At 42.1% G+C, this 16029-nt stretch overlaps 1 protein-coding gene across 5 annotated transcripts; it reads right to left on the bottom strand.

The window, feature by feature from the left end:
• Positions 1–9745: 9745 nt before the first annotated feature.
• si:ch211-252f13.5 lies at positions 9746–15540 on the bottom strand. Of its 5 annotated transcripts, XM_047367434.1 has the most exons (7): positions 13940–15540; positions 13627–13832; positions 12233–12403; positions 11934–12086; positions 11576–11642; positions 10072–11462; positions 9746–9974 (listed from the first exon to the last, which is right to left on the bottom strand). In XM_047367434.1, the coding sequence occupies exons 1-7, from the start codon at positions 14583–14585 to the stop codon at positions 9864–9866; spliced, it is 2745 nt and encodes a 914-aa protein (XP_047223390.1). In that variant the 5' UTR covers positions 14586–15540; the 3' UTR covers positions 9746–9863. The 5 variants fall into 5 exon arrangements, with proteins under 5 accessions (XP_047223390.1, XP_047223391.1, XP_047223389.1 ...); XM_047367435.1 differs by having other exon boundaries at positions 9752–11462; positions 12302–12403; positions 13940–15538; XM_047367433.1 differs by having other exon boundaries at positions 9752–11462; positions 13940–15537.
• Between the last annotated feature and the right edge of the window lie 489 nt (positions 15541–16029).

Raw genomic sequence — 16029 nt, 5'->3', positions numbered from 1 at the left:
CACTGCTGGCTAAGTTAAAATTGGACACTAAGGAAGTTCAAGAAAAGTGTGAAATGCTTCCAGATGTGCTGACATGTGGGCAGCCAGTTTCTCTCCATCTGCCCCCACATTTTGTCTCTTTCTTCAAATTTCTCTTGATTTATTTTACGATTACTATTTGTTTAAGTGTCAGAGATTAGGGTGTACCTGTTGTTTACTGCACTTTCTTGCCACCTGCATGCTTCCAGTCTGTGCACCAAATGTGGCCTCGCCAAGTCTCCCTGGCCATTTATTTGTCTGGCTGAGACATGTGTGCTCACCACACGTGGCTCCTGATAAATGGAGAGGTTCAGGATCCATGAACCTGTGCACATGAATCTGGTGTCTAGGATTTTTTTCTGGAAAAGAATTAACCTTCTTGCAATATTTTTTGGTTAAAAGCATTTCAACAAACATTTTACACTATTAGCAGGGAGAATAAACATTAAAATCCTAAAGCAAACTTTGAAAACCTAGTATAACAGTAATATTTTAATGCAACAACAGGCGCTGCCCAATGACAAGCTCCAGCCTAGTTCAAATATATATCTTCTTGAAGCCATTGTGCTCTATAGCTTATGGTGTGCAGTAATGCCTTTGGTCGAGCCGCCATACATATGGGGCACCATCTAAGCTCGTGGGGCTGTGACCTAATATTCTTCTTTCACAGACTTCCATAACTCCTTCAGGCCCCGCTAACCCAAGCCATGGTTTCAATTTCTTCCAAGACATGATGTTTTTCTGTTAGATTATGCAACTCATGTCTAGGTTTCGTACTGGTTGGCCAAAGTCTGATCACAAAAAGAGAAAATGAGCACCTTTAAGTACTGTTGGGATTTCCCAGACTTGTGATTTATGAACCTGCCCCCAAAAAACATTAAATTGCAAGTTATGAACTTACTACATAACATGTGCTCAATGATTGTAGTGTGTTTTTTGATCTTGTGCCAAACCAGTGCTGTTCTCTGGGGCTACTGGAAGAAATAAGCAAAAGGCCCATTAACACATAAACTACCTGGTTAATATGCCTGTCTAAAGAAAAGCTGTTCTATGTTGAGTAATAAGAAACACATGGAAGCTTCCACCAAAAGAAAGCATGTTCAACTGAATCTCCGCAGTGCTGTGTGGCCTGTAGGGCCGTTATTAATGACAGATAATCAGTTTATTATTGTTGTGTTGATCCATTAGCGTCTATCTAACATAGAAGGCTTGGAGACATTAGCAGCACAAAGCTATTCTTTTTCATGTTGGATGGCACATGAATAAATTAAGGAAAAAATAAATATCATCCAAAATTAAATACTGCAAAGATTTATTTTATGTTATGAAATCATTTTGAGTCTTGAAAAAAGATTTTCCCCCCTTATAGATTGCTTACATTTTTCCTCTTTTTTTGAGATCAGACAGAAATAACCTGAGTAAATTTAAAAAGCAGTTTTCAAAGGAATCTTTTATTTAGAAATTAAAGAACTATCCAAACCCACCAGGCCCTTTATAAAAAAGTAATTACCCCCTAAACCTCATAAATAGTTTGTCTTTTTCAGCATTCTCTTCTTACATTCGCCCAGTCCTTCACTTGGTGCTAGTTCCTCAATGATCTCTCAGCTCTTAAGTAAGAGCATCCTGCATTTAATTGGCGGTGGCTGGCCTTTTGCAGATCTGATCTATCCCTTTCTAGGCGAGAACCGCTTTATCGCACCTCATTCTTCCTCACCCTCAGCCTCTTCAAGGTCTTCATCCTTCAGTGACTGTCAGCCGCAGTTAATTCTTCTCTCTCCCTTGCCCCTTCATACAAGCCAACCCCTCACTCACCACCTTATCAGGTACAGTCAAGTCTTTACTCTCTTTTCACTCTGGGTTCGACTATTTCATGCGCTCTCTTCGCCTCATGAGGCTTGTCTAAATCAGGATGGCCAAGTTCTCACCCTCTCGACGCCTAGTCATGCACGTCCAAGTCCGCTCCCTCTATGCCTAGTGTGAAAATATAAATGCATTATTATTAGTAGCTAAAACTAAGAGATATTTGGGACTTTGATGTTTATAGATTGATTTTTATTAGGAGTTTTTAGTTATGTTTTTGATAGTTAGAAAAAACCTTAACAGTAGCCTCTAGTATTATAGAGTCCAGTTTTTACACAATGAGTGTTTATTATTCAAGGTTAAAGCTTGCAGGTGTTTTCTGTCTGTATCGTGAGAAGCCGGCAGTGTATTGGGAAGGCATGGTACTCCTCTCCCTGAAGATTCCTGAAGACGTGTTGGAAACAATTCTTTAATTAAATGATGAAATGTATCTCTGTTTCTTTGATACTGTTGCTGGGGAGACATCCACAGACAGAATGATTGTGTAAGTGTACTGCATAGCAGCGTGGGGTATAAAATGTAATGTAACGCAGCCCCCAGTGAGACAACACACAGAGGTTTCCAGGTAGCAGTGTAAGTGTGATGTCTCCCTCTCTGAATTCAGATTGGTTTTACTAAACTTGTGGAAACTACAACTGATCTCTGACAGAGATCTGATTGTTCCATATATTCCTAACAGAGCACTTCGTTCTCAGACTGCAGGTTTACTGGTGGTTCCTAGAGTCTCTAGAAGTAGAATGGGAGGCAGATCCTTTAGTTATCAGGCTCCTCTCCTGTGGAACCAGCTCCCAGTTTTACTCCGTGAGGCAGACACCCTGTCTACTTTTAAGGCTAGGCTTAAAACTTTCCTTTTTGATAAAGCTTATAGTTCGAGTGGCTTAGGTTATCAGGGAGGGAGCCTTCCTCCCTCCCTATTGGTTGGAGTAAGGGGGAGTCAGGTTTAGCCTAAACCGGCTCAGTTATGGTTGAGGTGCAAACACACCCTCCATTTCTGCTACCTGTATTAACCCTTCTCTTTTCCAATGGTTATAATCAGTCTGACAGAGAGAGGTATCCCAATCCTTGTGGTTTTTAGTATAACAATGACCATCAGTGGGACCCATTGTGGGGTTCCTTGAGACGACATTGTTGTAAATGAGCGCCGTTTAACTAAATAATTTGAACTGAAACTATCTGTGTAGTTATGCTGCTATAGGCTTAGGCTGCTGGAGGACATAACGACCACTTTCACCCTCTTCGCTACATTCTCACACTACTCTCCAATTTGGCATTATTTGCTGTTATTTCAGCTTTTAACCTTGTTCTTTCTTTTCTCTTCCTAGAAGCTACACCTGGCCTGGCTCTGTGTCTACCTGTGACACCTTTCTGGAGAGGGGAATAGTCCGAGCTTCTGCTGGCAACAACTTAATGCTCACCCTCTACCGATGACCCACATGGCCCTGTCTTTTAGTGTTTAACCCTTTCTCTCTCCTAGACATGGCGATTGACTGAGCTTCTACTGTGACTAACTCTATGTGCTCTCTTTCAGACTCTAACCTTGAAAACTGGCTCAGAGTTTATCTGTTCTTTCTTTCTAGGTGAAACGACTAAAGGAGCTACATCCATTAACATTTACTTTTCCTTCCCATAGAGAGTACTCCTGGATCAGGGCTTCTTTGTTCTCTTTGTGTCTCTGCTCTGTTCTCTCAAACCCCCAGTCGGTCATGGCAGATGGCTGAGCCTGGTTCTGCTGGAGGTTTCTTCCTGTTAAAAGGGAATTTTTCCTCTCCACTGTCGCTACATGCATGCTCAGTATCAGGGATTGCTGCAAAGTCAACGCCAGTGACTGTCCACTGTCTCTACATGCTCATTCAGGAGGAGGGAATGCTGCAAGTCACTGACTGGATGCAATCTGCTGGGGTTCCTTAGACAGAAAAACGTTTTATCCAATTTGAATAAATAACTGAATCTGACTGCACTGTTCAATTGTTAAGATTAATTGGAATGTATGTACCTGACTGTTGTGAAGTGCCTTGAGACAACATGTGTTGTGAATTGGCGCTATATAAATAAAACTGAATTGAATTGAATTGAATTGAATTGACTGAGGATTGTCCTTTGGGGTGCCAAATAAAAAGAGTTGATGAGAGGTGAGGAGTAATGTAAGAGTTAATGGACAACCAGTAAAGTTTTCCTACCTCGACATTAGTTAGGCTTAGTTCATTCTTCCTCTTCGCCTTGTCAGGCACAGCCAAGTCCACACACTCATGCCTAGTCAGACTTTTTTTATTTTCCTTCTACGCTTCATCAGGCTCATCCAGGTCCGCATCCTCCATGCCTAGTCAGGATTGAATATATATATATATATATATATATATATATATATATATATATATATATATATATATATGTTATGGGTCCGGTCTAGGGGGCAGACCTGCAGCAGAAGAAATTTCCTGAATAAAAAGGGGAGAAATGAGAGAGACGAGAAGCAGTGTGTTCTGGTTTGATGCAGCCTCGCTTCATAGTATGAGTGGAAGGTGCAATGGTGCCGACAAGAAGGTTCCCTCCACCTGGCGGACCCACTGCCTGGCCACTACACTGCCCTGTTGTGGCACACTCCGCAATCACATTAGGATCAACCAAACAGACATCAACAATAAATAACCACAACTACTATCTATGTCTTCCAACTGAAGTGCCAAAAGCGCAAATAAAGCATCCTCAATATAAAATATTAAACAAATGTGACTGCACATTTTGTGTGCGTCACACACATGCACATATATATATATATATATATATATATTTTTTATTTTTTTTATTTTTTGTTGTTGTTTTGTTTTGTTTTGTTTTTACCCTCCACACCTTGTCAGGTTCTGCCAAGTCCTCATCCTGTGCTCTCCTCATCAGGCTCAGCTAAGTCCGCATCCTCCACGCCTAGTCAGGTTTATACCATTTCCTCTCCAAGCTCAGTCAGCTTCGTCTTTCCTCCTTCACTCGTTAGCCTCAGCTTAGCTCTTACTCTCAACACCTCGTTAAGTGTTCCTTTTCCTTCGACTTTTAGTCAAATTCACATCCTTCCTCTTCTCCTCCTGTCAGGCTCACATCATCCACTCTCCTCGCCACCCTTCTTCCCTTCCATTTGTATCTCTTTCAGCTTGGCCTTGGCACATTTATTTGGGGGGAAGACATCTCTAATCCTAACCCTATGATGTTCATTCAAGCTCATGCCATTCTCAGCTTCCGCATCTTCTGCCAGGGTCCGAGCGCCAAAGAACTATGGATTTGTCAATATTTTCTGTCTGATTGCCACCTCTTTTTTTTATTTTTCCTGTGTGAGTCTCTCCAGGTTGAAATTAAGTTTAGATGAAAATTCAATCTGGAAGACTTACCTCAACTTCTCCTGCCTCATCCAATTACCTCATCACGCACCTCTGCTCCAGCCAATCAGCGTCAAGTCCTCATCCCTCTTCAGCCAATCATCCCGTAAGGCTTTGCTTTTAAAGCCCTCCATACATGGACTCTCTTGCTCTTTAGCTGAGCTTCGACCCTCCTCCACCCCAACTCCGCCATCATGCTCCCAAGCTCCTTCCGGCTTCCTTGTCTCCTCTGGCCTCCACTCCACCACCAGTGTCCGGATCCCGGGGGAAGACATCTCTCATCCTAACCCTATGATGTTCATTCAAGGTCATACCATTCTCAGCTTCCACGTCTTCTGCCAGGGTCCAAGTGCCAAAGAACTACGGATGTCAATAAATCTCTCTAATTGCCACCTCTGTTTTTTATTTTTCCTGTGTGAGTCTCTCCAGGTTGAAATATAGCTAAACAGAATTACATTATATTGAGTTGAACCATCCAAAACTAATCACATTTGGTGTATGTGTTTCATTTTAAAGGTATTTGAAAATAAATCACTTTAACTGACTTACTTAAATTGCACTTTGCAGATGTACAGGTCCTTCTCAAAATATTAGCATATTGTGATAAAGTTCATTATTTTCCATAATGTAATGATGAAAATTTAACATTCATATATTTTAGATTCATTGCACACTAACTGAAATATTTCAGGTCTTTTATTGTCTTAATACGGATGATTTTGGCATACAGCTCATGAAAACCCAAAATTCCCATCTCACAAAATTAGCATATTTCATCCGACCAATAAAAGAAAAGTGTTTTTAATACAAAAAACGTCAACCTTCAAATAATCATGTACAGTTATGCACTCAATACTTGGTCGGGAATCCTTTTGCAGAAATGACTGCTTCAATGCGGCGTGGCATGGAGGCAATCAGCCCGTGGCACTGCTGAGGTCTTATGGAGGCCCAGGATGCTTCGATAGCGGCCTTTAGCTCATCCAGAATGTTGGGTCTTGAGTCTCTCAACGTTCTCTTCACAATATCCCACAGATTCTCTATGGAGTTCAGGTCAGGAGAGTTGGCAGGCCAATTGAGCACAGTGATACCATGGTCAGTAAACCATTTACCAGTGGTTTTGGCACTGTGAGCAGGTGCCAGGTCGTGTTGAAAAATGAAATCTTCATCTCCAAAAAGCTTTTCTGCAGATGGAAGCATGAAGTGCTCCAAAATCTCCTGATAGCTAGCTGCATTGACCCTGCCCTTGATAAAACACAGTGGACCAACACCAGCAGCTGACACGGCACCCCAGACCATCACTGACTGTGGGTACTTGACACTGGACTTCTGGCATTTTGGCATTTCCTTCTCCCCAGTCTTCCTCCAGACTCTGGCACCTTGATTTCCGAATGACATGCAGAATTTGCTTTCATCCGAAAAAAGTACTTTGGACCACTGAGCAACAGTCCAGTGCTGCTTCTCTGTAGCCCAGGTCAGGCACTTCTGCCGCTGTTTCTGGTTCAAAAGTGGCTTGACCTGGGGAATACGGCACCTATAGCCCATTTCCTGCACACGCCTGTGCACAGTGGCTCTGGATGTTTCTACTCCAGACTCAGTCCACTGCTTCCGCAGGTCCCCCAAGGTCTGGAATCGGCCCTTCTCCACAATCTTCCTCAGGGTCCGGTCACCTCTTCTCGTTGTGCAGCGTTTTCTGCCACACTTTTTCCTTCCCACAGACTTCCCACTGAGGTGCCTTGATACAGCACTCTGGGAACAGCCTATTCGTTCAGAAATTTCTTTCTGTGTCTTACCCTCTTGCTTGAGGGTGTCAATAGTGGCCTTCTGGACAGCAGTTAGGTCGGCAGTCTTACCCATGATTGGGGTTTTGAGTGATGAACCAGGCTGGGAGTTTTAAAGGCCTCAGGAATCTTTTGCAGGTGTTTAGAGTTAACTCGTTGATTCAGATGATTAGGTTCATAGCTCGTTTAGAGACCCTTTTAATGATATGCTAATTTTGTGAGATAGGAATTTTGGGTTTTCATGAGCTGTATGCCAAAATAATCCATATTAAGACAATAAAAGACCTGAAATATTTCAGTTAGTGTGCAATGAATCTAAAATATATGAATGTTCAATTTTCATCATGACATTATAGAAAATAATGAACTTTATCATAATATTTTGAGAAGGACCTGTATGTGGATTTTGTTTAGCTAGCAAAGGTTTATTGGATGGAAAAACTGCCATCTGTTAAATTGTGTTAATCCAGTGGGTCATTTTTATCAGTGTATGGATGCCATTTTTGTTTTTTTCTTTCTTATTGTTGAATCATGAAAACTGATATTTGAAAATGTTGGCTGCCTTTCATGTAATTCCTACTATATATGATTTATATAGTAACATGATTTATAACGCAGTTCTATAGAAAAACATGACAGCAAATCTGATAAATATTTTTTTTATTGTGTTAACAGGAAAACATCAAATATAAACTTCATTGCAAATACAACATTTTAAATAGCGTATTTATTTTTGCATGGCCTCAGTCTTTATTTTTATTTATATTTAAGCCAGAGGATCATTAAACATTGCTTGCTACTCACAGCAACACAAGTATCATCTAATCTAAAACATATGCCCTTAAAATGAATGGAAACTAGTGCTCAAAAACTGGATTTATCTAAGGATTATTTGGCATAAGAGAGTAGGATGCCTGAATTACATAAATATAAGGAAAGTGAAAAACATGCAGGTTGAAGACAATTTAGAGCAGAAGGCCGAAGCTTAAAAGATTTTATCAAAATGGTCAAATAATTACATACAATTAAAACCATTGGTTTTGAATTTTGTAACTCATAGATTTATTTTGTTTCAATACCCTATCGTTCATTTTAAAAATTAAAAAAAAGCTAAATATAGGTTGCTGACTACATCAAGCAGCTAATAGGAAAGATTTAAAGGAAAATGTAATTTCTTTGTTTTGCCATGAGTATATTTACATGAGAAGATATTTTCTAGATGACAAAAACTTTGCAAGCCTCTGTTAAAATCGTCTTTTGTGGCCATTTCCCAATAGCTACTAAAACATTACTGCAGTATAAAATGGTGAGGAGGAAACAGCTGGCTTTCGAGATGTCTTTTGAACTTGAGCGGGACAATGAAGTTAGTTTCCTTGATGTTTGACCTGGTGCAGGGGAGTGGACAGTATGGTGCAGACCATAATTAAGTACAGACGCTCAGTGTGGGTGATATATGTTCCACTGCATACTTAAGGGTGAGCAACAGCCAGTTTAAAAACCTCGACATTGTTAGATCAATTATTTTGAGAATGCAGGTCCCTCCACTGCACTTGATTGGTTAGCTGTCAAAATGTGCTCTGCACAGAATCTGACACTGATTAACCAACGTTCAAACTGCCATAAAACTGCCAGAAATGCAAGTCAAATTAAATTACTACAAACAAGTGAAGTAGTGAAAACTCTGTACTTTTGCTTTTTCACCTATTGGATCAAAGGATAATTGAGCTGTCTGGGGCCTGACATTTGTTGAGGTTTGTTGTGCCCCTTCGAGTGTGCCAGAACTTGATTAGAAACCTTTTCTGATTATATAGAGTGCCATTCAGCTCTGAGTTATTTTGGCCATCCAACAATTAGAACTCCTAGTTTTTACTTACACATTGCATTTCGTCCCTTCCTACTTCCATTTTCTCCCTGTAAACAAACCCTTTCTTACCCATGTACATAAACCATGACATGTCAGTTTATCATTTGCTGTAGTCGAATATTTTTAATTATAGTGATAAACGGTAACAAAAATGCTTAAAATTCATATATTATTTAATTGTAAATTGTATATTATCTGAAAACCTTATAATCCACTGTTTTCCATTGATAATCGTTTTGATCCCTGCTTCGCCAGTTGACTCCAATAGGGAATGGGCACTGTGATGCATGTAGCCCCCCAATATGGCTGCCGGTTATATAAATCTGCTAAGTTGCTTCACTGCCAGAACTTTCAGGAAGTCATACGGGAAAAATTTGCCTTCACATAAAAAGCCCAGAGATTTCACATGATTAAACAAAACCTGAATCAGTGGTAAACATTTTAGTGACAAGTATTTTGAAGGGTTATTTACACTCCCATTAAATTATATTCATATTAGCTGGGTGGAAGCTTTATGCAATAGCCATGTTGGGTGCTACCAGTGTTGCCCATTCCAAACCACTCTATGTGATCTACTGCTAGTAGATGTTATTTTGTTGGTGTCATATAATCATTTTCCTTACAGTAGACTATGACCAAAATATAGAATAAAATGTCCCCCTGGGTATAAATTGATACACGATCTCTGCAAAACCTGCCACAGTAGAAGACATAATTTCACACCAAAAACAGTCAGGTATGAAATAACCAAAACTGCAAAACTGCAAGGAGACTGAATGCTGAATGGGGCAAATGAGCAGCACATTTGTCATTACACTTAGAGGTATCTGGGGCCCATAAACAAATGTTTAGGTGGGTGGAACATTAAAGGTACCATTTAAATGAAAGTCAGCAACATGTGCTACCTCACAGAACACTGCATTGTAGTATGATAAATGTCAGTGGTTTTATTGTTGGGACTAACTCATATAGGAAGAAATATTAAAGGTAAGTATTGCCCTTTCTGGCTGTTTTATCATGCTGGCACCCAGAGAGCTGACACCCCACTTCCTGTTTGGTGACTAATCTGATTGACTCGTCCACGTACACAGTCTAGAATGAAAAAGACAGAGGTGCCGTTATAAACCTGAAAGGATGCTCGAAGACTCATGCTGGCCCACTGACTACCCTCCAGCATTTGACCCATTACCTGCTGAGCTATAGGTACAGGCTGCAGCCTGTCTGCTTCATGACTGCCTTCAGAATCACTTTGCCTCAGCAGAGTCACCTTGACCAAGCTGCAGGAGTGAATGAGTTTGAGGTCCAAAGCCACACTGACTGTGCCACTCTCCCTGAAGACAAAGTCCTTTCGCTGTCTTGGCGATCCTTTCCCCAGCAGCCCCATTTGGGGCACCTGGGAGCTGGTCTGGTGGAAGAACAGAGGCTTGTTTCGAACTGCTCCTGATGGAAGGCCAGTGCTTGCAACAGCAGCAGTGATGGAGGAAGAGATGGCAGCAGGGACCCAAAACAGACTCAGAAGACTGATGGCAGTCTCATCGCCAAAGAAACGTACATTGCACTGAGCGGGGGAGAGGATCTCAAAGCTAATTGCATCCCCGGGGCTGACTGTCGTGGCTCCAGACAGCGATATAGATGTGTCTCGGTAGTGAACTCCTGGTTTGAAGACGCGAAGCATCTCCATGGAAGTTCCATTTTTGTTGAGATATGCCACAAGCTGAAACCCTTCACTTACACAAGCTTGGCCCATAGAATACAATGCCTGCTGGAACACAAAACGCACTGTTCCACTCTCTGTAAAACGTATTCCTCGACTGTCATGAGTCAGACCCACTATGTAAGGGTCAGAGGTGGAGGCAATGCGGAAGGCCGGGCGGTAGTTTGTGTGGTAATGTGCAGAAACTATGGCCTGTGCAGTCATGGCAACAGCCCCAGTGTCATGAGAGAGCCAGAAGAGGCTGAGCATAGCTGCAGAGGTGTCATAAAGCTGCAGACCTTCATTGCTTTGGTTACAGTGATGGCTGGCACTCCGCAGAAAGAGGGACATAATGTGCCCCGGGGCAACTTCTGCAACCCCACTGATGCTGACACTTTGAAGAGACCTCCGTTCCCTGTGCTCCACTCGGATGCCACTCAGGTCGCGACCCTCAGAGCCATCTGTGTGGTTTATATGCAGGCAGACCTGGATGAAGCTGCGACAGCCATGACTAAGGGACAGAACACCATCGAGCCAGATCAAACCGTGCTGCCTCAGTACCAGGTGACCATTCTCAGCTGAAACCAGAGACACATCATCTCTTCCCTGGATTTGAAACTGCACGCTGGGGAAGGCGTGAACCAGGATCTGGCCTTTTGGATCCTGCAGGCTCATGTCTCCAGACCAGGAGAGAGACAATGCAGCAACATCAGCAGCAGGGCCAGAGCAGACGGTGTCCGAGACAAAGGTGCAAGGAGAAACAACAGGTTCCCCATCACACTCGTTGCAGGCCTGACACTCATCCATCTCAGAGTTGTAAAAATAGCCATGGCCGCACATTCCAGAGTTGGCATCACGTACTGTCATGCCCTGGCACCTGAATCCACCTGGTGAGACCACAGCAAGCACATTGGGGAAGAAAAATGTAAAATCCTTTACTCAGAAAAGGCAAAATGTGAAAATAGGGTAGTGTCGATAATAAAAACTTAATCTACAGTACCTGGAGTGTTAATACACTTCTGTTTATCTCTGCACAAGTCTGATATTTCAAGACATTCATCTCGGTCCTGTAATAAAAACAAAATTGTTACAGCCATTGGCTGCAATGAGCAGGTAACTGATCAAGACTCTGCCTACTTCTTCACTCTACAGTTTTTCAACTGGATGAACTCATTTCAACTATCAAGCTCTTCTCATATCTTTCATTAGCACATACCTTTTGACAATGTTTAATTATGCACTTATCTTTGCTTTTTATTTTGATATAAAATATATTATGATGCATAAAAAAGGTTTGTTGTTTCGCCCATAGAACAGTTCAACTCAGCTGAGTTAAAAAAAGTCTTAAAAATTCTAACCTGGCAGATCCTGTCGGCATGGACAGAACATTGAGCAACCAGGAAGAAGCCAGGTGGGCAAACTGTGCACTTTTCACAGTGAGGATGGCTGCTGCTGTAGCTGCAGTACTCCTCAGGACCACAGCTCCCACAGGCCAGCTGGGGCTGTCCCACCTGATCACATTAAACAAGGTAATACTATGAGAATACCTGAACTAGTAGCAGGACCTAAGCATTTGTTTGGTGCACAGTTCAGGAATCTTTTTTCTTTTGTTATCTGAGGGCCAGCTAACTTAATGTCAAACATAACCTAAGCTCACCTCCATTACACTGGCCTCCATGTCCACTTTGTGCAATGACAGAGCTTGCTGTGTGCGATGGCCTCTAACCTGCCCACTCAAGGTTTCCATGTGACTGTCCAGCTCCTCCTGAAGACTCTGGAAAGACGTCTGTTTGATAGTGTCCATCAGAATTCTGTACTGGGCTTTTACCTGCGATCATAAATGTATTAGTTTCAGTGCAATCGTTACAGAACACATTACTCTTTGAACATAAGATGCTAAATGTTTTTTTTGTCTCTTATCTGTAGTTCTTTGCTGAAGCATTAACATTTCCTAAGCTTTTTATCATCTAGTCAAATTATATCCACCAAGTTGTGCGTTATTTTTGCAAACGTTTAAAATGTGCTCTGGTTAGGTGGAATCAAAATTAAAACGTTATGGCTTATATGCAAAATGCCATGGACAGCTGAAAACTAATACTGTACTTTCCTGCTAAATAGACCATCCACAGCATGAAACATGCTGGTGGCATTGTGTTATGAGGGTGCTTTTCTTCAGCAGGGACAGGAAAGCCAGAAAGTTGATGGGAAGATGGACAGACCTATTTACAGGGCAATCCTGGAAGAAAACCTGCTAGTGCAGGGCTCTCAAACTATAATCTTAGTTGGCCAGTGTCCCACAAGGTTTAGAAATATCCCAGATCCAACACACCACAATAAATTGGCATCCTCAGCAAGGGATACACTTCTACAGAGTTCTACTAATGACCTTCTTATTTGATTCAGGTGCACTGAAGAGGAAACACATATACAGTAAAGGTTGCAGGAAACTAACCCTGGATGACTGGGGCTTGAGAACCCAGCATTAGAGGCTGGAAAAGACTTGAGAATGGGGAAAAGGTTAAACTTTATGAAGAACAACAACCCTAAAAATACTGTGAGAGCCACGATGGAATCGTTTAGATTAATGTATAGTCATTTGTTAGAATGGCCTAGTCAAACTTCAGACCCAAATCAAATTGTGAATCTATGGCAACACTTTAATATTAATGTTTGCAGACACTCTCTATTCAACCTCTCTGAGCTTGAGCTATTTTTTAAAGAACAATGTTAGCAAATAAGAAAATGTCTGCAAGCAGAGACAACCCCATAGGGTTTGGGTGTGTAACTGCAATGAAAGCTGGTTCCACACAGAACTGACTCTGTGTGACTTTTTGTTATTCTGTGTTGTTCTGTTACATAAAATCCCATTAAATATGTTCCAGTTTGCGAGAAAATATGGAAAAGTTTAGTGGATGTAAATACTTTTGCAAGAAACTGGATTTTGGGTACAGATTCACTCATAGAATCATTCTACTCAGACTTCCCTATATTGGCCATTCTCATTGCCAGTAGCTAAACATTAATCTTCCTCATCAATCGCTGCAGTCTTACTTGCTCCATCTGCTCATACATCCTCCTCTGTTGCTCTAGTATTTCCCTCTGTTGGTTAACAAGCGCCCCCTGCTGTTCACTGAGAAGCCTCTGCAGTTCCTTGACGTCACTCTGCTGGCTCTTGAGGGCCTCAACGAACCTGTCCTGGCTCTTGGATAGCTGCAGCTGCAGGACAAGAGCGTCCTCTGATGGAACTTCGTTGGACACTGTGGGAAACACCCTAAAGTAAGTGACTGTATTTTTTTCCTGATTAAGATGCATTTTAGTGATCTCTCCTTTACTTTATTCAGGCAAACACTCATCTGACACTCACCTGGCTTCATGTCACATGCCAGCTGTATCCAAGATCCACGATCCAAACCAAAGTCTGGGCGCTCGCCGAGGAACTGCGCCGCTCTGTCCATCACATGAACGGGAGCAGAGTTTCGTCTCCCGTCGTTCCCATTGTGCACCCTGCAGCTCTCCCCGACGCATGGCTGCTGCTTTTGGCTCATCTGCGGAGACACTCTGCATCCAGTACCTTTGCACTCTCGCGAGGCGCTGTCATCATTCGTGGGTCGATGAGAAACTGTGGTTGAACAAGACCCACCACTGCAGCCAGGATGAAACACCTCTGCCGTGATAGTCCTTGGGTTCGTCCTTCTAGTGCCATCAGTGCCTCTGTGCTGAGACTGGACGTTGCTGTAGGATGATACTTGGATGCTCTGAGCTTGGTGCTGACGGAACTGAGCGTCCTGCTGGTAGCTTGGATAAACCTGTCCCGTCCTAGATTGTGCAGGGTTATGTAGCTGCCGTTGGGGAGCGGACGCCTCAGTACGCCCCTGGCAGTGCGCTCCGATGCACCGTCTGCTCCAGTCCTGGCCAGAGAAGCAGCGCGTCCCCCGACAAACTTCAGATCCGCTCCCTGAGCAGAGTACAGAAATGGACAGAAGCACAAAAGTCGCCCAGGCAGTCTTCATGTTGCAATCTTTCCGGGGGGGAACATGTACAGAGGCCACTTGGGGATGGTGGCCCAAATTTTCAGGCGTCCGTTTATCAAATATATGGATTATGTTTGATCATCTCTGTGATGGAAAAAAAATCTTTCTCCTCAAATACGTACATAACTCAACTTTACTGCACTTATTCAGTTTGTCTCCATTGCGCACAGCGCGGCTTCTGGCTTCTATCTGGGTCTAGTCCACATGTGGTGCTCACTGCTTCTAATTGGCAACAGGTTTTGCTCCTAGTCTTAAATTAACCCGTAGCTTTCCCAGACATACCACTCTACAGAGTCATTCCATTCCCCAAATACTGCATTTGGTTGGTATTTTGGATATTTTGATTTTATTCTCTTGTCTAAAACGCAATTTAGTGATTTTGTCCATTCTGTCCAAATGTTTACAACGTCAACATGAAAGAGGTCATTTTTAGGGAAACATTTACCTTTAAATGGACTGGATTCCTCATCTCTCCTCTTTCCGCTTTTCATTTTGATGAAAGGATCTACTTTGTGGGGGTTTTAACAGGCCTACATGCTCTGTAAGGATTAAAAACTTTAAATGCCATCCAGACTTTCGTCTTGCTTGGATAAAGGGGCTGTGGTAGGACTTTTAGAAGGCAGTCTTCTTGGAGTGAGAGGCAAAACTGAATTTCCTGTTTAATGTCAACTTTATGACATTATCATTTCCCTTTATTAAGATTACAAAATCACCTAAAATATTTATTTCCATTAGCTTTCATGTCTTCTTTCTCTAAACTACAGCATTACTTCTCATCTCTCTTTCAGCTCTCAGCTCTAAGAATACTTCACCCTTGTTTCACATAGCAATTGTAAATTAGATTTTGATGTACAGGTCCTTCTCAAAATATTAGCATATTGTGATAAAGTTAATTATTTTCCATAATGTCATGATGAAAATTTAACATTCATATATTTTAGATTAATTGCACACTAACTGACATATTTCAGGTCTTTTATTGTCTTAATACGGATGATTTTGGCATACAGCTCATGAAAACCCAAAATTCCTATCTCACAAAATTAGCATATTTCATCCAACCGATAAAAGAAGTGTTTTTAATACAAAAAACATCAACCTTCAAATAATCATGTACAGTTATGCACTCAATGCTTGGTCGGGAATCCTTTGGCAGAAATGACTGCTTCAGTGCGGCGTGGCATGGAGGCAATCAGCCTGTGGCACTGCTGAGGTCTTATGGAGGCCCAGGATGCTTCGATAGCGGCCTTTAGCTCATCCAGAGTGTTGGGTCTTGAGTCTCTCAACGTTCTCTTCACAATATCCCACAGATTCTCTATGGGGTTCAGGTCAGGAGAGTTGGCAGGCCAATTGAGCACAGTGATACCATGGTCAGTAAACCATTTACCAGTGGTTTTGGCACTGTGAGCAGGTGCCAGGTCGT

The sequence above is a fragment of the Girardinichthys multiradiatus genome, chromosome 6 (genome assembly GCF_021462225.1).
Source record: "Girardinichthys multiradiatus isolate DD_20200921_A chromosome 6, DD_fGirMul_XY1, whole genome shotgun sequence".
NCBI lineage: Eukaryota > Metazoa > Chordata > Actinopteri > Cyprinodontiformes > Goodeidae > Girardinichthys > Girardinichthys multiradiatus.
The sequence above is the reverse complement of the archived record's forward strand: the minus strand, read 5'-3'. Positions and strand labels throughout refer to the sequence as shown.